Source organism: Macrobrachium nipponense, chromosome 1 (genome assembly GCF_015104395.2).
Source record: "Macrobrachium nipponense isolate FS-2020 chromosome 1, ASM1510439v2, whole genome shotgun sequence".
Taxonomy (NCBI): domain Eukaryota; kingdom Metazoa; phylum Arthropoda; class Malacostraca; order Decapoda; family Palaemonidae; genus Macrobrachium; species Macrobrachium nipponense.
The window spans coordinates 150,816,308-150,837,173 of NC_087200.1; the positions used below are offsets into that span (position 1 = coordinate 150,816,308).

The following is a 20,866-nucleotide window of genomic DNA, read 5'->3' on the forward strand; positions in this document are numbered from 1 at the left end:
CAAAATAATGCATGAATTCGTAACGCGCGGATGTAAACAAATATTTTTTTCAAAAATTTACCATAAATCTAAATATTGTCCTAGAGACTTCCAATTTCTTTCAAAATGAAGACAAATGATTGAATATTACTATACTATAAGAATATTAGCTTACAAATGCAGTTTTCGACCATATCTGACGAGTTAAAGTTGACCGAATGTCGAATTTTTTATATATATATTTTTTATATGCAATTATTTCAGAAATAAGAAAAGCTACAACTTTCAAATATTTTTCGTTTTATTCTACATGAAATTGCGCACATTTTCATATATAAAACTCTATGAAATGCCTAATATGAAACGGAGCAAATATTCCGAGAATGGGACGTACACATTTCGGAGATTTGTGGCGGAGAATCCGCGCTCGGAGGGAAGGAAAGTTTTTTTTTTAAATTCACCATAAATTTAAATATTGTGCTAGAGACTTCGAATTTGTTTCAAAATGAAGATAAATGACTGAATATTACTAGACTGTAAGAGTTTTAGCTTACAATTGCGTTTTTCTACCATTTCGGTAGAGTCAAAGTTGACCGAACGTGGTTTTTTTTCTATTTATCGTGATTTATATGCAAATATTTCAAAAATGAGAAAAACTACAACCTTCAATTATTTTTAGTTGTATCCTACATGAAATTGCGCACATTTTCATATATAAAACTTTATGTAACGGCTAATTTAAAATGGTGCAAACATTACCACAATCGCACGTATGATTTTTTCGGAAGAGTTACCGCACGGACGTAAAGAAAATGTTATTTTTTTGGCATAAATTCACCATAAATCAAAATATTGTGCTAGAGACTTCCAATTTGTTGCAAAATGAAGGTAAATGCTTGAATATTACTAGAATATAAGCGTTTTAGCTTACAATTGCGTTTTTCGACCATTTCGGTAGAGTCAAAGTTGACCGAAGGTTGAAAATTTGTCACTTATCATTTTTTATATGAACATATTTCAAAACTGATAAAAGCTACAACCATGGGTTTTTTTAGTTGTATTGTGCATGAAATTGCGCACATTTTCATATATAAAACTTTATATAACGGGTAATTTAAAATGGTGCAAACATTACCACAATCGCATGTATGATTTTTTTCGGAAGAGTTACCGCGCGGACGTAAGGAAAAAGTTTTTTCATAAATTCACCATAAATCGAAATATTGTGCTAGAGACTTCCAATTAGTTGCAAAATTAAGGTAATGATTGAATATTACTAAAATATAATAGTTTTAGCTTACAATTGCGTTTTTCGACCATTTCGGTAGAGTCAAAGTTGACCGAAGGTTGAAATTTTTGCACTTATCGTTATTTATATGAAAATATCTCAAAAGTGATGAAAGCTACAATCATGAGTATTTTTTAGTTGTATTCTACATAAAAATGCGCACATTTTCATATATAATACTCCATGTAACGGCTAATTTAAAATGGTGAAAAAATTGTCAAAGTGACGAAATAATTTTTGAGATGTGTCACAGATACTTTTTAGTGCGGCAAGAAAGAAATTCGCGCTTGCGCGCCTGTGTAACGATTGTAAACAAAACAACACCTTGATCTGTGAACTCCCAGCATCCCCCAAGGCGCGTGATTCAAGAGTTTTTGGCTGGTAGGCCTAAAAGTATTTTTCCACGAATTTTTAAAAAAACTTTTGTATGTCGACGTAAAATACGTCCAGTCGGCACCCGAGAGACAAAAAATGTCGACGTAAAATACGTCCAGTCGGCGTTTAAGGGTTAAAGCTGCAGGTTTTAGCCGAGGCTGAATAAAATGAATAACGACCAAACAAAAGTGATGTTTGGAACTGAAGGTACCACACCTAATGCTTATACAATGAAGTAATATGGGCAAGTTTTCAACCAAATTTTGTTAATTTACATGGAAAGATGTCTCCAAATTATATCTCTTCCAACAACTGATGGAATGAAAATATCGATAATACTCAATCAGCCGAGATTTTGAGAATGTAAACAATATCAAATGCAAATGGTGTACATTACAATATTTATTCTCTGTAATCTAGTAACAATATGTTAATAGTAGTACTGTAATTGGATATAACAAGCAAAACAGCCTTTTTTTAAGTCGTCATTATTAGAAAATATAGTTTACTGTTTAATTTTTCAAATAATCACTTTTCTCCAAGAAACATTTCGGTGTTGTAATTTAGAAGTCGTCTTATACTACAGATATGAGATAAATCCATGAAAATTTGCCAGGATTTTTTACTTGCTCTTATCTAAAGGTCATCTTATACACAGAAATACACGGTATGTCAGATTCTAGCACTTCCAGTCTTCACTATTGTAGCAAAAGCTGTAAGACTAGATTAACTAAGCTTTGTTAGGATGCACATACCATGTGCACTAAATGTAGGGGACAAGTACGTTCGAGGGAGGTTACTTGTTCTGAATGTAAGGATTGGGATGATAGTAGATGGAAGATGCATGAGTCTCATCTTAATAAACTTGAGAGGAATAGGCTTAGGAAGGTGGCCTCTCGTGCCTAAGTAGGGGCTCTGTGAGTAGAGAATCTTCTTCTAAGCCTAAGACAGACTCCTGTCTTGCACCTCCCTCTACCACTGGACATAATCTCTCCTATCCTCAGTTCTCCTTCTGTTCCTCAGCACACTCCAATGGTTCCGACCCTGATGCCATTGCCAGTCTTTAGTTGAGAATTAATTCTAAGTTTGATAAGAAGATTAATTTAGTTGTAAGTTTATTGTGGGAGATAGTGACATCCCTTCCCGTTCTTATGAATAAAATTGAAAGTTCCTAGTGATAAAGTGTCTGGTGTCAAAGTGTCGAATGACGTGGAGGAGGTGGCTTCCCGTCCCTTCAGCACTCCTAGACAAGGTGACTGTCCTGCTCTAATGCACCTATAGAAGACATACTGGAGGTCCAAGGGAGGCTGGCGGTGTTTGCCCATGGGTTGCTGCCCCCTCTTTTAAACCTGGTGCTAAAGCCCAGGCTTTGACCAACTGCCATTGGGAAGGCATGTTGTTGGATGTGCTCTACTTGTCATCTAGCTTGGATTCAGATTCAGACCACAGGCATCATAGATGCTTCCTTGATTCATCCTGGCCATTGAAAAGGCACATGGATGACTTGGCTCCCACTTCCCCACTGATGATCAAGTGTCACAGGAACACCTTTGACAACCCCCTTCCGTCATGCAGCTATGGTGCGGGTCCCTCAGTTTTCACCCTTTTTCAGCTGCCTGCACACCCATGGGATTCTCCCTTGTAGTTCTGTCTCAAGGATTCAAAGTAGAAACATCGGTCTGGTACCTGTCACCTGAGCGTCTGTCTCATCTCAAGGTGCCCGATCCTGAGGGCCCAGTTCCAGTTCCCGTACTCCCAGCACTGGTTCCTGCATGCCCAGCACTAACTCCTGCATACCTAGCACTTGCTTCTGCGTGCCAGGCACCTGTTCCTGTATGTCCAGCTGTGGACTCATGACTCCCGGTGCCATCATCATCAAGACACTCGATTCAGCCTCAACAGTCCTCTCATAAATGACAAGTTCCCTCCTCAGAACCAGACGACTCCTCACTAGCTCCTATCAACTATCAACTGTCAGAGATCTTGAGCTTCATTAAGAAAGCTCCTTCCTCCAAGACTCTTAAAGATTTATCTTTATCTCTAGTCTCTAAAGAAGATTAAGAGAATACGGACCCATGGCTTACAAGTCTCTTCTTTGTCTTCTTGAAAATTCTCCCATCTTCTTCATTCCAGCTACTCAGTCTTCTCCTGCTGCCACCTTCCTTAAAACAAGTGTTCAGGAAGAACAAGCTTTCCTTCTCAAGATGGTCCTTTCATCCTCCTCTAGGAAAACAATGAGAGTTATCGATGAATGGCTCTTGATGAAGAGAGGGCAAGGCAAATCTACGTTTACCCAACCTCCACTCATCTGATCAAGAGAAAGTATTGGCCTTACAGAGTGGGTGAAGTTCCTTCCCTGGGAGTTGCTGCCTCCTCCTAAGGGGTCTTCTCATCTTCAGAGCTGGTTCATCTGGTCAAGAATCTCCTCAAGGTTTTTGAAGAGTTTAGTTTCTTAGATTGGACAGTGGGAGCTTTGCTAAGAAGATTGAGAATTTTAAGGGCCTAGATGATCTCCTCACAGTAGACCTGTTTGGTATTTCTTTCAAGTGTCAATAAAGCCATTTGAGATGGCTCTTCAGAACTTATGTCTCTCTTTGCCTTTAGAGTTCTCAAGTGGAGAAAACTGTGGTGTTTCTTCACCACAAGAGGAATCACATCTCAAAAACCTGCTTTGCTTTTTTTGCCAATGGACACTTTGCATTAGTTTCCATAGTCGATGGTAGAGCAAATCACATTACATTTGCAGAAGTCAGCAAAGGATCTGTTGGCACAGGCATCTCAACACCCCAAAACTTCTTCGTCTGTGCCCTTTCACCCCAAGTTTATCTCGTCACTTCAGTGGCATCCCTTGAGTGGGAAGAGACCCAAATCACAAGCTAAACCTTGTGCAAATCTGCTCTTTCAGTCCAGGCCTGCCAAGAAGCACTCCTCCAAGCTTCCATCTAAGAAGTGAACAGGAGTCCTTCATACCCTTGTAGAAGCCAGACTTCTCTCTTTCTGGAAGAAGTGGGATCTCAGGGGAAGCAGATTGTCAGGGTATATAAAAGGAGGGTTACTGCATCCTGTTTTTTGAGAACCCATCCTTTAGTTTCCTCACTCATCACTGATGGCCTACTCAAGAAGCTCGGAGAGACATTTGGCCCTTTCAAATGAACTACTACCCTCTGTCCTTCTGAAGAAAGCCATAGAGGAAGTAGAGGACGTTCATTCCCAGGGCTTTCTACAATCACCTTTTTGTAGTTCCAAAGCATCAAGGGGCTGGAGGCCAGTCCTAGATGTAAGTGCCTTTAATTGCTTTGTAAAGAAGACAAAGTTTAGGATGGATACAAGTCAGCCAGTCGTAGCCCCCATTCATCCAGGTGATTGGATGGTAACTCTGGATATGCAAGATGCATATTTTCATATCCCCATTCATCCAGTTTCCAAGAAGTACATCAGGTTCAGCTTCCAGGGGAAAGTCTACCAGTTTCGGTCCCTATGCTTTGGCCTCTCCACAGCCCCTCAAGTATTCTCTCAAGTCCACTCCCCTCTTGCCAAATGGCTCAATCTAGTTGGTATAAACATCATCATTTATCTGGACGACTGGCTTCTTCGATACCCTCTGAAGGAGAAGTGCACGAAGGACCTTCAGACAAATCCACAATTCTCTCAAGATCTAGGAATTCTTTTAAATCTCCAGAAATCTCAGTTGGTTCCAACACAGGAGATTCTTTGTTTGGGGATGATTGTCAACTATTGGACTTTTCAGGTTTTTCCATCCCCTAAGAGAATGGCGAACTGCCTTCTTGGTCCCAGGGCCTGGACCTATGCCCTAAATATCATCCATCCATCCATATGATTCGCAAGTTCCTCTCGCAAGTTCCTCTCTCTTTCGCTGTGTTTGGCCTGTCAATGGATGAGCCTTCTAGGGACTCTGTCATCAATCGAAACCTCATCAAGTTGGGAAGATTACATAAGCGTTCTCCAGTTCTTCCTCAAAGCCAGCTGGGACAGGAAGACTCAACCAGACTCGGTTATTTTTCCCATCACTCAAGAGATAAAGTTGGACCTCCAATGGTGGCACCCTGAAGGAAGATTTTCATGGAAGATCCCTACTCCCTCTGAGCCCTGATCTAGATTTCTACTTAGATGCTTCGGATCTAGGCTGGGGAGCCTTTCTAGGAAATCAAGAGGTTTCTGGGATATGGTCTCCAGAGGAAACCAACCTTCACATCAATGTAAAAGAACTGATGGCCATACACGTAGGTCTCCTACATTTCTCTTCATCAATTTGCAACAAGAAAGTGGTTGTTCATGGAGACAACACCATGCTGTCGTATATCAAGAAACAGGAAGGCACTTGTTCCTTTTCCCTCTGCCAGCCTGCAAAGGAACTTCTCTCGACCCACTGAAATGAAGTGACTGGTCACTCGCTTCATTCAAGGGAAATTAAACAGCCTGGCAGGTGAACTGAGCCGTCGGAAGCAGGTCCTTCCTACCGAATAAACCTTGAACAGCAGGATTTATGTTGACCTTTGGAGATTGAGGGGGCAAGCCCTCCATTGATTTGTTTACCACCTCAAAGAACAGTAGTCTTCCTCTTTTCTGCTCTTCAGTCCCAGATCTCCTGGCTTGGAAAATGGGCACCGTGCTTCTAGATTGGTCGGATCTGCACCTTTATGCCTTCCCTCCCTTCAGCTTAGTCAGGGAAGTACTAAACAAGTTCATGACTCACTGCAGTGTCTCGATGACATTTGTTGTTCCATTCTGGTCCACAAAGGAATGGTTCCCGGATCTTCCACATCTTCTGGTAGACTTCCCGAGACTGCTTCCCCAAAGGCTGTGGCTACTCAGACTGCTGCACTTCGGGACTAACTACCGAGGGTTATCCACTCTCACTCTGACAGGCTTCTGACTGTCAGGAAAATCATTGCAGTGAAAGGTTTTTCAAGAGCAGCTGTGGAAGCTGCTGCAAAGTGCAGATGCCAGTCTACTGGCAACATCTACCAGTTGAAGTGGGCAGTGTACTGTCGATGGTACCTCAAACATAGCATTTGGTTTTCCGAGACATCTTTATCCCAGATCGCAGATTTTATCCTTTCCTTGGACACTTCTAAGAGCCTATCCTCGTCCACCATTAAAGAATACCAAGTGATGCTTTTCTCAGTTTTCAAACTCAGAGGTTTGTGCAAGACCCTTTTCATAGGAGCCCTGGCTTTGGCCAAATGCGTAAGTGAGCTACATGCGATCGACAGGAAAATTGGCTTCTCCTAAGGCGATGCAGTTTGCTATTTTACCTTGGGCTTCTTGTCTAAGAATGAAGATCCTGGTAAGCTATGGAAGGAGCTTGGCCTCACTCCTCCCATATCAAGAATTTAATGGATGTCTGGGCTTGTACGAAGAGGAGAGGGTTCTTGGCCCAGTCAGAGCCCTGAGTTATTATATCTACATTGAACCGAGAAACTCAGGGGATCGTCTAGTAACCTCTGGTGTTCTATCAAGAAACCTTCTCACCCTCTTTCTAAGAATGCTCTATAATTCTTTGTTAGAGACCTGATCTCTGAAGCACATTTCCGGTTTAAACACTTTTCCATTGATCAAAGTTAGAATGTATGAAGTCAGAGCAATAGCCACCTCTCTTACCTTCAAACATAATTTATCACTCTTGTTTATTCTTCAGTAAACGTATTTGGGGAGGAAGTCGATTTTTGCATCTCATATTTAAAAGAATTGGAAATAGTATTTGAAAACTTCAGTACCCTTGGTCCTTTGGCAGTGGCTGGCAAGGTATTGGGGGAAGATGCATAGGAGAGATACTGTCTCTCTTCTGTCTCTTTGCTTTGTTGTAAAGATGTCAAGATTTTTTTTTGGGGGGGCAGAGCCTGGGGGTTACTTCGCACCCGGATTGCCTACCAGTTTGTTGAATGGGTAGTGATTTTGTGTTTTGTGTTAGGACTGGTGACAGGTATTGCTTTGTCTGTTTGGTTGTTGTGGTACTGTGCCCAGGGCAAGGGCAATATTTTCCTGTGTTATGTCTCGTCAGTGATTAGACATATCCTCCGTTGCAAGACTCTTGATCAACTGCTGCACCACTATGGGTTCAGATGAGCACCAACCAGAGGCAGCAATCACCTGCCAGGTAAGGAAGTGGCAAGCATTGTGTCGGTGTTAGCCACTTGTTCTAGTTCAGGTTATTAACCCTTAAACGCCGAAGCGGTAAAAAAAAAAAAATGTCTCCCGTGTGCCGAGGTGTTTCAGAGTGAGCGCGGAAGCGGAAAAAATATTTTTTTCAAAAAATCACAGCGCGCTTAGTTTTCAAGATTAAGAGTTCATTTTTGGCTCTTTTTTTTTTTGTCATTGGCTGAAGTTTGGTATGCAACCATCAGAAATGAAAAAAATGATCATTATCATATATAAATAATGCAATATATGATAGCGCAAAAATGAAATTTCATATATAATTGTATTCAAATCGTGCCGTGCGCGAAACGGTTAAAGGTAACAAGTTACTTTTTTTCGTTGTAATGTACACTAAATTGAGATCATTTTGGTATATAACACATTGTAAAACGATAAAAGCAACACAGAGAAAATATTATCACAAAATAATGCATGAATTCGTAACCCACGGACGTAAACAAATATTTTTGTCAAAAATTCACCATAAATCTAAATATTGTCCTAGAGACTTCCAATTTCTTTCAAAATGAAGACAAATGATTGAATATTACTATACTGTAAGAATATTAGCTTACAATTGCAGTTTTCGACCATATCTGACGAGTTAAAGTTGACCGAATGTCGAAATTTTTTGAATATATTTTTTTATATGCAATTATTTCGGAAATAAGACAAGCTACAACCTTCAAATATTTTTTGTTTTATTCTACATAAAATTGCGCACATTTTCATATATAAAACTCTATGAAATGCCTAATATGAAACGGAGCAAATATTCCGAGAATGGGACGTACGCATTTCGGAGATTTGTGGCGGAGAATCCGCGTGCGGAGGGAAGGAAAGTTTTTTTTTTTTAAATTCACGGTAAATCTAAATATTGTGCTAGAGACTTCGAATTTGTTTCAAGATGAAGATAAATGACTGAATATTACTAGACTGTAAGAGTTTTAGCTTACAATTGCATTTTTCTACCATTTCGGTAGAGTCAAAGTTGACCGAACGTGGTTTTTTTTCTATTTATCGTGATTTATATGCAAATATTTCAAAAATGTGAAAAGCTACAACCTTCAATTTTTTGTTGTTGTATTCTATATGAAATTGCGCACATTTTCATATATAAAACTTTATGTAACGGCTAATTTAAAATGGTGCAAACATTACCACAATCGCACGTATGATTTTTCCGGAAGAGTTACCACGCGGACGTAAAGAAAATGTTATTTTTTTCATAAATTCACCATAAATCGAAATATTGTGCTAGAGACTTCCAATTTGTTGCAAAATGAAGGTAAATGCTTGAATATTACTAGAATATAAGGGTTTTAGCTTACAATTGCGTTTTTCGACCATTTCGGTAGAGTCAAAGTTGACCGAAGGTTGAAAATTTGTCACTTATCATTTTTTATATGAAAATATTTCAAAATTGATAAAAGCTACAACCATGGGTTGTATTTAGTTGTATTGTGCATGAAATTGCGCACATTTTTATATATAAAACTTTATGTAACGGCTAATTTAAAATGGTGCAAACATTACCACAATCGCATGTATGATTTTTTTCGGAAGAGTTACCGCGCGGACGTAAGGAAAAAGTTTTTTCATAAATTCACCATAAATCGAAATAATGTGCTAGAGACTTCCAATTAGTTGCAAAATTAAGGTAAATGATTCAATATTACTAAAATATAAGAGTTTTAGCCTACAATTGCGTTTTACAACCACTTCGGTAGAGTCAAAGTTGACCGAAGGTTGAAATTTTTGCACTTATCGTTATTTATATGAAAATATCTCAACACTGATGAAAGCTACAATCATGAGTATTTTTTTGTTGTATTCTACATAAAAATGCACACATTTTCATATATAATACTCCATGTAACGGCTAATTTAAAATGGTACAAAAATTATGTCAAAGTGACGAAATAATTTCCGAGATGTGTCACAGATACTTTTTAGTGCGGCAAGAAAGAAATTCGCGCTTGCGCGCCTGCGTAACGATTGTAAACAAAACAACACCTTGATCCGTGAACTCCCAGCATCCCCCAAGGCGAGTGATTCAAAAGTTTTCGGCTTGTAGGCCTAAAAGTATTTTTCTGCGAATTTAAAAAAAAAATTTTGTATGTCGACGTAAAATACGTCCAGTCGGCACCCGAGAGACAAAAAATGTCGACGTAAAATACGTCCAGTCGGCGTTTAAGGGTTAACATACTTAATGCATCGGATTAGGACAGTCCATTCATCCTACCCCCTTACAATTTGAGATTCAGCTAACTAATTACTTGGTAAGTTACTTATTCAGAGACTGATGCGTCACAAGGCTCCAAGACTGATCGGTGTCCAGCTCCACCTTGTATATGCATGAGTTGCCAGATGCCAAAGATTCCTTTCTTTACAATATTTTTTGGTTTTTTACCTGGTTTCCAGCTCATGCTAGAAGATTATCCTATTGTCAAGACCTCAGTTTTGTTAGCTATGAAAAATTCAAATTGATTAAAAATTTGTCATATTTCGTGCACCCTGGTTTTCGTAGACTTCCCGACAAAATTTTGTCACAGATTTCGTACATATCGGATTTCGTACACCTGGAAACGCTACTTCCAAGGCCTACCTAGTGACTAGGCCCCACACTGAGTACGCAAACAAAGTATCCCATGTTCTCTTGTGGCTCATTCTGCTTTTATGTTCATTGTTTTTGTGTTTTTTTGTCTTTATTTGTGTTTTTTTTTATTCAAGTGCGACTGCTGAATAAGTCATCATGGGGCCAAAGAAAGTTCCAAGTGCCATCCCTTCTGTAAAAAAGGACAAGAAAAGCCAAAGAATTTAAGAAAGAACTCATAGATGTAAAATCTATAGCGTAAAATCTATAGCAACCAAGCACAGTAATATTGCAGAATTTCTTTCTGGAGTGCATGCAATAAGTGGTTGTGATGCTACCTCATTCCTCTATGGCTTAGGAAAAGCAACTGCTTTGAAAGTTACTTAAAAGCAATAAGACATGAAGTTGTTGGGTAAGCAAGATGTTTCTATGGAATAGGTTGTCACCAAAGCAACCCAGTTCATGGCAACATGTTATGGCACCAAATGGCGCAAAAACATGTCAGAGACACGCCATGATGTATGGATGACAAAAATGGCAAATCAGAAGCTGTCAATTGCACCACAACTGAAGTCTCTGCCACCAACTTCAAAAGTTTTCATGCATCATGTCTACAGAGCCCATTATCAGACACTATTGTGGAAGTTGTCACTCACCAGTGAACCTCCTGAAGCTACTGATCCAGTGAAGTATGGACAGATCAAGAGAAATGATAAGATCTTCCCAGTCATGTTACCAGAGAATATATCACCTGTTCCAATTGAAATTCTTCAAATGATCAAGTCTGCTTGTTCCTTGACACGTGCATGTTCTACCAGCAGATGTAGTTGTGCAGGTGTTCAAATGTCATGTTCAATGTTCTGTGGTTGTCATGATGGAGCAGATTGTAATATGTATTGTTAATAATGAGAGCATATTATCACAGGAAAAAAAAGGATGAACTTATGACTGATGGTGATTAACATAACATTTGAAGAACCCTAACCATACACCATGTTCTAGGTTTATGTTACTTTCAAGCAAAAGTTGATAGTATTACTAAATGTGGCCTGTGCAAATATAAATGCAGAGGCAAAAGTGCTAGAAAGAAATACGTGATATTGGAAGAGAGATTAATTTTTAATTAATGTTTATGACTCCAAGGCACTATTGTGCAATCTGTTTAGGTCATGGTCATATGTGATACTTGAAAAGGAGTTGATTACCTCATGTGATTAATATGTATAATTGTATTGCTTCATTCTTATGTAGCTTAATCCAAGACTATGCTAAAATTATCAAACTAGTGATTGCTAAACAATATGTAATCTGGATTGCTATCAAATGTTAATAAAATGTACATACTGCAATGATATGTATCACTGTTTTTTCATAAGCTATCACCCTTTTCGGTGAATATAAACCACTAATTAAGATACTCTTAATTAGTGAGCAGTCATGACTCCCTTAACCCCATAAACATGGTTATAGACACCAAGATCACCTTTCTATCAACAGTACTGAAAAAGATATATGACATTAGTCTTGGCAACATGCTGTGTTGCAGCCACTTTGGTTTTGGGCTGTGATTTGTTTTCCCTAAGAGTGCTAGAGTAACACCCTGCTGCTGATTCCTGTTGAGGATATATCAGAGCACCAGAATCAACATAACTCTCATACCAAAAATTTCCTCTAGACTATAAGTTATAGTGTTCCCCCTGTAGTATTTGCATTCTTGAGATTCACTGACTCACCTATTCGCAGATTTTTCTTTGGGCCATATCTACCCATTATTCACAGGAAATTAGCCAATCCGCAGGTTTTTCCGGTGGTAAATACCATAACCTAATAACATTTTTATGATACAAAAATGACTTAATTTCAAATAGTAATATAAAGGGGATTTTGACGAAGGAAAAATCTATTTCTGGGTGATTGGCTCGTGTCGCCCTATGAAAGTATCCTTAATATCATTCTTTCTAGGTAAAATTAGCCTAAAATTACCAGAGAAAAACAAAATTAAGAAAATGTCAGTAAAACTGACATCGCTCACTCTTAAAAAGAAGTGTCGGTATGATATAGGGCGAGTGTGGAACACTACCACGAGACAAACACCATAGACTACATCTTTGCATATTATTATTTATATATATGTAAAGAAACAAATTGACGATCTCTGCGTTCGACCTCTGTCGACCCACCCAGTTACTACTTGTACGTCTGCACCTGTCATTGTATACCACACGCTCGGGCAATAAAGCATCTGTAGCCAGGTACCTGTCTCTCTATCTTGTCCTCACAACTGGTGACCTCCCGGATTGGACGGTAAATACAGTGGTTTTGGCCCTGCCATTAACGGACTCACTATGGCCGCTTACCTTCAGAGAACCTTTAACGTAACTACACAGCGATACATAGTCTAAGTTTCTGAAAGCTCCTTTCCTCAGTTGATGCTGACGCCACTAACGGACTTATTACGGTGCACCTTTCCAATACCATTAACGGACTAAATCCGGGGCTTTTGCATTTTGGTGTGTGAGACAAGTCACAATGACAGAATCTGTGGTAATACGCAGTTCCTCCTCCGTCACTCAGATCCTCCACAACACTCTCACGTCCACGAGAGTATCAATCGGCCATACTGTCAAACTGCCACCATTCACAAAACAGAATATAGCATCATGGTTCTTGTGAGTGGACATCCACTTCAGGGTAGCGGGAATCACGCACGAGGGAGCCAAGGCCTACATCGCCATGACAATGCTGCCTGAGGAGGTCTTCAGCCACATCACCCCATGGTTGGACACAGTTTGGTCAGGTAACCTACGGGGATCTGAAGAACAAACTCATCGGGACATACTCCTTTCCCATTCCGGTGAGGGCCACTTGAGTCCTCGACCTCATCAACCTGCCAATGGGAGGCACATCACCCAAGGACGCCTGGGACGAGTTGACGGGCCTCCTGTTGCTGCCGGAAATCAAGGCAGATGGGCGGAGAAGGGAGATCAGCTTGTTGTGGGAGATATTCTTAAGACGCCTTCCACAGGACGTAAGGGTGCAGATCACAGAGGCGAACACACTCCTGATGGATTTCCTGTTGGACAGAGCTCAGAAGCTCCCCGAGGCTGCCAGGGCCTTGAGATACGCTGCAAAACCTTCAGCCAACAGCACAGTGGTGGAGGAATCTGACAAGACGGACGTGAACATGATCTATTGGAGGAAGGCGCCCCCACAGCAGTAGCAGCAGCAGAAGATTAATTCATCCTGGTGCTATTACCATCAGCGGTTCGGGAAGGACGCTAGGAATTGCAGAGCACTCTGTTCCTTTTAAAAAACTAGGATGGCGACCACCCTCAACAGCAGCCATGGCTGCAAACTCCAAAGGATCCCACCCAGTGGGGTTCTACATCTGCGACGCCATATCTGGACTTAGGATGCTGGGGCGATGCAGTTGGCATCCCTGTTGTTGGAGGAGGACTGCAACTGCACACCTGATGCTGCTGCCACACTGGTGGCCACAAACAAGAGTCCCATCCACTGCTAAGGGACCTGGACCCTCAAGGTAGCCATCCTGGACCGCACCTATGACTGGCTCTTCATCATCGTGGACATCAAAGTTCCTCTGCTTGGGGCTGACTTCCTGTCGCATCACAGACTTCTGTTAGATGTTGGCTGCAAACGTTTACTTGGCAGTGGGACCTGCTGTTCCTGACCACTCGCAGCCAGACCAGGCATACCTGCTGTATGCTCCCTCACGCCGCATAAGTACAATGTCCTCCTGCAAGAGTTCCCCAACATCTTCAAACCGGAGCTGCGTCAGGTTTTTGTTTCATTACAGTGACTTGCTAAGTTCCAATCCATATCATTTGATGTAGAATTCTCTGGCCTTTCTGCCAATATAAATATTATGTATACACACAGACTACATCTGTGCATTTTATCATTATATGTAAGTAAAGAAACATACATTGTCGATCTCTGCGTTCGGACCTCTGTCGACCCGACCCAGATAGTACTACATGTCCGTCCGCACCTGTCATTGTATACCCCGTGCTCGGGCAATAAAACATCAGTACCCAGTTATCTGTCTCTCTCTTGTCCTCCCAACTCCTTAATAATTTATATTGATAAGTTTTCAAGCTGCTTACCCTTGTGGATTTAGGACTGTGTTATTTTGTTTTTATATGAGAAAATTCTTGTTAAGGTATATTACTTTTAATGTTTTCATGTTCACATTTTTACTTTTTCACACAGGTATCAGAACAAATACAGGCAATATATGACTACCAGAAATTAACAGAGCTTGGCTGGCGATTACGATTTTTTACTTGTAGGCAGGTTAGTTATTATTGATTTTCATTCAGACCAGCTGATCTTTGATTAAGTCTACTATCGTAGAAGTAGCCACAAAGCTGATCAGATGCTTGGGGACATCAGACCCTAAGGTAATAAAAATATGTGTTCAGTAACAAAGTCCCTGTGATGTAGCCACTAATTGAGCCAAATTCCAAAGCCAACAGTAACTCTGTGAGATTTCTAGGACAAAATCTATAAGTAAATGGGCATCTCAAACAAATTCTTTTTTCTCTGAATAAACTGTTTATTTATTTTAGATTACACATCTTCCTTCAACTCTTGGAATATGTAATTAACCCTTAAAGGCCTAAGGGGTATAATAAAAATCATCTCCCGTATGCTTAGGGGGTCTCGGAGTGATCGCCGAAGCGGAAAAAATATTTTTTTCAAAAAATCACAGCGTGCTTAGTTTTCAAGATTAAGAGTTCATTTTTGGCCCCTTTTTTTGTAATTGCGTGAAGTTTAGTATGCAACCATCAGAAATGAAAAAAAATATCATTATCATATATAAATAATGCGATATATGATCGTGCGAAAACAAAATTTCATATATAATTGTATTCAAATTGCGCTGTGAGCAAAACGGTTAAAGCTAATGAGTTAATTTGTTTTCATTGTATTGTACACTAAATTGCAATCATTTTGGTATATAACACATTGTAAAACGATCATAGCAACACAGAGAAAATATTATCACAATATGATGCATGAATTCGTATTGTGTGGATGTAAAAATTTTTTTTGTCAAAAATTCACCATAAATCTAAATATTGTTCTAGAGACTTTCAATTTGTTTCAAAATGAAGATAAATGATTGAATATTACTGTACGAGTTTTATCTTACAATTGCAGTTTTCGACCATTTTGGACGAGTTAAATTTGACCGAATGTCGATATTTTTATATATTTTTATATGCAAATATTTCAAAAATGAGAAAAGCTACAACCTTCAATTATTTTTTGTTGTTTTCTACATAAAATTGTGCACATTTTCATGTATAAAACTCTATGAAGCGCCTAATATGAAACGGAGCAAATATTCCGAGAATGCGACGTACGCATTTCGGAGATTTGCGGCGGAGAATCCGCGTGCGGAGGGAAGGAAAGTTTTATTTTTTAAATTCACCATAAATCTAAATATTGTGTTAGAGACTTTGAATTTATTTCAAAATAAAGATAAATGACTGAATATTACTAGACTGTAAGAGCTTTAGCTTACAATTGCGTTTTTTTACCATTTCGGTAGTCAAAGTTGACCGATCGTGGTTTTTTTTCTATTTATCGTGATTTATATGCAAATATTTCGAAAATGAGAAAAGCTACAACCTTCAATTATTTTTTGTTGTATTCTGCATGAAATTGCGCACATTTTCATATATAAAACTTTATGTAACGGCTAATTTAAAATGGTGCAAACATTACCACAATCGCACGTATGATTTTTTCGGAAGCGTTACCTCGCGGATGTAAGGAAAATGTTATTTTTTTCATAAATTCACCCATAAATCGAAATATTGTGCTAGAGATTCCAATTGTTTCAAACTGAAGTTCAAATGCTTGATTATTACTAGAATATAAGCGTTTTAGCTTACAATTGCGTTTTTTTGACCATTTCGGTAGAGTCAAAGTTGACCGAAGGTTGAAATTTTGGCACTTATCGTTATTTATATGTAAATATTTCAAAACTGATAAAAGCTACAACCATGGGTTGTTTTTAGTTGTATTGTGCATGAAATTGTGCACATTTCCATATATAAAACTTTATGTAACGACTAATTTAAAATGGTCCAAACATTACGACAATCTCCCGTATGATTTTTTCGGAAGAGTTACCGCGTGGATGTAAGGAAAAAGTTTTTTCATAAATTCACCATAAATCGAAATATTGTGCTAGAGACTTCCAATTTGTTACAAATTGAAGGTAAATGATTGAATATTACTAAAATATAAGAGTTTTAGCTTACAATTGCGTTTTTCGACCATTTCGGTAGAGTCAAAGTTGACCGAAGGTTGAAATTTTTGCACTTATCGTTATTTATATGAAAATATGTCAAAACTGATAAAAGCTATAATCATGAGTATTTTTTTGTTGTATTCTACATGAAAATGCGCACATTTTCATATATAATACTCCATGTAACGGCTAATTTAAAATGGTGCAAAAATTATGTCAAAGTGACGAAATAATTTCCGAGATGTCACTGATACTTTTTAGTGTGATAAGAAAGAAATTCGCGCTTGCGCGCCTGCGTAACAATTGTAAACAAAACAACACCTTGATCCGTGAACTCCCAGTGTCCCCCAAGGCGCGTGATTCAAAAGTTTTCGGCTGGTAGGCCTATAAGTATTTTTCCGCGAATTTTTAAAAAAACTTTTTTATGTCGACGTAAATTACGTCCGGTCGTCACCCAAAAGACAATTTATCTCAACGTAAAATACGTCCAATAGGCGTTTAAGGGGTAATTACATAAAATAGATGTGCCAGGATCCAAAATGCAGAGGACTATGTTGTTAGCACTCCATTTGGCATTTTAACTGTTGGAGTTCCTTTCTATCATTTATATAGACATGGACCTTCATAGTGAGGATTCTTTATTGCCAGTATTACGTAATTGTGTCTGAATTTTAAGGTTACTTTTCCATTGTTAGGCCTTTTTCCATTGACATTTCCTGAAAAATAGTTTAGATATTACATGAGGTGTCATTCAAGTTTCAGATAATAGGTATACTGTATCCTCTTCAAAGTTAATCAGCAGTTTTCTACAAAGTAAGTACTATACATAATTATGTTTATAGGAATCAGTGGTAACATACAACTTGAAGGGCTTTCAGAGTCAGGATAGCTTTAGCATTGTGGTTGCCTTTTGGCAAGAAATTAGAATTTAGTTAGCTTGTTTGCGATAATTTCTGTTGTTTGACCCCACCGGGTGATGGTGGGGGGTGAGACAGTGACCATGTTTTGGTACTATATAAATTCTTGTCAACTTACTTTGACTTTGTGTTATTTATATTGTTGGCTTTGGACTTGGATATTTCATTTGTATTTTAATTTTGTATTCATCTGAGAAATATAACCGATCACAATCTTCCCAATATCAATTAATCAGGACTTATAAGGTGAGCGGTTGTTTTACCAGGTTGTTTAGTGAGAAACATGACACAACATTTGCCCTGAATATCATGGTTGGTTGTATGATTTAAGGGATTTTGACAAAGGAAAAATCTATTTCTGGGCGAGGGTTCGTGTCGTCTAGTGAAATAATCCTTAAGTTCATTATTTCTAAGGTAAATGAAGCTAACATATACCAGAGAAAACAAAATCAGGAAGATGTCAGAATAACTGACTCGCTCACCCTAAATAAAAAGAGGGTGTCGGTATGGTATCTGGGGTGAGTGAGACCACTACCACGAACCTCTTGCCATTTAGAACTCTCCTACACCAAAATCCCCTTCCTGAGAGAGCCGATCCATAGGCAAGGACGGCAACTACTACTACTACGCCCCGCACCACGCCGACTGCCACGCCTCTGGTGGTCATCCTTGAAGTTAGATGCCAATCTTGGGCTGCAGGGCGGGACACAGGGGGGGATTTCACTGGGCGACACGAACCCTCGCCCAGAAATAGATTTTTTCTTTGTCAAAATCCCTTTTCTGGGCTCAGTTCGTGTCGCTGCGTGAAATAGTACTAGAGAAATAGCACAAGATTGTAAAACAAAGAGGAAGGTCTCAATGAAACTATGAACTAAAACAAATAATATAATATTTAGAACTTACAAGTTATCATACAGAAAGTTAACTTAACATAAAATTAGTGGACTTATAGTTAACTTAAGATTAAACTTATAATAGTATTGATAACTTATCTAGGATAGTGAGTTAAATGTTTACATGGGGAATTACTCACTAGATAAAAATTATTCTCTTAAAAGTTACAGTAAATCAATAGGTGTACTACCCTAGCATAAAAATAAGGGTAGCAGCATCAAATGGACAGTTCATAAATAACAATAATGTTGTGGGTGCCCCTAGCAAAAAAATAAGGGACACACCACCATAATCATAATCATAAGCAGCTAAGGCTAAAGGACTATATAGAGCATAACGGTAGGTTAGGTGAAATATTAGTTGAGGCAGGTAGAAAGGAGATCTGGATCTTCAACTACGACTACTGTGCAGTGTCAGGGGAAACTGTTTCCCGCTGCCACTGCTGGAAATTTTAAAGATTCTAAGGACTTTAGATAATGACGCTTAAAAACTGTCGGCGATTTCCAGCCAGTATATTTCTTTAAATCGTCAAAGTTCATATGCTGGAAATAATTGATAGAGGTGGCCACTGCCCTGATATCATGGGCTTTTAGGAATGATTCAGGATTTGCTTGTTTAATGAAGTAAAGGATCTGCTGCCTGATACCTTTTACTGGTATAGTGCCACCTTTTTCTCTCATAAAGAGAGGACCCGAGGATCTAGAGGATGTCCTAGACAGAAAGGCTCGTAAGGTCATCACTGGACAAAGAGAAGGGTCTTGGGGGAGAGGGATGACTTTCCAAGGGGCCCATCTCGCTAAAAGATCCTCATTTTTTGCTAGAAAACTACGATTCGGGGACAGTAAAACTTCTCCTGAAGGGAGGAATTCTACGTGACCCGCATCTCTGGATAGAGCCGACAGTTCTGAAATTCTGGCCCCTGAGGCCAAACTTAGCAAGAATAGCGTCTTTCTTAGTAGCATTATGAATGAACAAGAAGAGTTGTCAGTATCTGAAGCCAGTTTGAGGACATCATTCAAAAACCATGATACTGAACTAGGCCTTTCAGAAGGTCTAAGTCTAGCACAAGCTTTGGGAATAGACGTAAAGTAAGAGTCTGTTAAGTCTATTTGAAAGCCCAGCTGAAAGATTTTCTTTAAAGCTGATTTATTAGTGGTAATAGTGCTAGCTGCTAATCCTTTTTCGAATAAAGATCTGAAGAAGGATATAGCTGAATTTACTGTCATGGTTGTGGTGTTTGTCTCCTTCAGGAAAGATGCTAACTTCTTAACAGCAGCATCATACTGTCTCAAAGTTGATTCCCTCTTATCTGATTCTAAGAAAAGAATATTCTGGGGATCGACATCTGCATCTTTTTTAGCCGCAAACTTCATGAAGTCCATAAAGTTAGGGTTTTGAGAATTCCTGAGGAAGCGAACACAGTCCTCCGCCAGCTACCGGAGTGGATGCAATTTCAGTTGGTCATGAAAGCTTTCCCTATCTTATGTACCCCCCTTCGTCTTCCGGCGGAGCGCTTGCTTGCTATCCGGGCGCTCCTCTAGTTGTTGGGGGAGGGTTGGTTGTACGGCGGAGCTACACGCTCCACCTTAGTGTAACTTTACTAGTATAAGTATAGGGCATCCTCTCCCGTTCTACGGCGTGGTATACTACTCCTCAAAACTCATTATGGGTACGTATATATAAAAACATCTGGTTGAATCATACTCACCCCTCCGGTCCAGCGTCTTAGGTCATAGGCATTCTTCCACAAGGAGTTCAGGGGTGGATTATGCCCAATAATTTTAGACTACTCCGGCATGCAACGGAGTATCACAGTAGCCCTGTGAGTGTATAACGTTGATACTTATGTATCTTTCCACTTACAGGCTACTAACTGTCAGGAGGCGGGGTGTAACGCCGTCCTCCAAGACCCCTGCGGGCATGAGGTCTGCAGGACTCACGCTCCGTGCGCTACCCGCCACAACGAGATGGTAGTATGGCATCACGAGGCTTGTACCATTTGCTACGAGCTGGTGAGCCAGTTTTTGGACGGAGTAAGTATATATCGGTGTCAAGTTTGTTCCTTTCATGACATATATACTTTCACATATCTTAGCTTTAAGTTACTTATGGTCATATTCAATTTTGGTAATGATCCATCCTCGGGGCTTCGTTGTAAGGACTACAATGACCCTCTTTTCCAGGCTGCCGCCGTTAAGGAAGTCGCGTCGGCTACCCTGAAGGCCTGGGTAGGTGGCTTCGGAAGGAATGCCGCCAAAGGACAGCCCTATATACTCGATAAGAAGCTGGCTGTCCAGATCTTCCCGGGCGGGAAGTTGACGGGGTATGTGGACCCCGCCGCGGCAGCTCCTACAATTGCTTCCATTCAA

General features: G+C 39.5%; 1 protein-coding gene across 1 annotated transcript in view; it reads left to right on the forward strand.

The window, feature by feature from the left end:
- The window catches only part of LOC135219760 (poly(A) RNA polymerase, mitochondrial-like), a 466,613-nt gene that overhangs the window by 109,011 nt on the left and 336,736 nt on the right, over window positions 1-20,866 (forward strand). Inside the window, exon 4 of the mRNA XM_064256805.1 lies at window positions 14,631-14,714. Within this exon, the coding sequence (XP_064112875.1) occupies window positions 14,631-14,714 (84 nt within the window). The remainder of the gene's footprint in view (window positions 1-14,630; window positions 14,715-20,866) is intronic.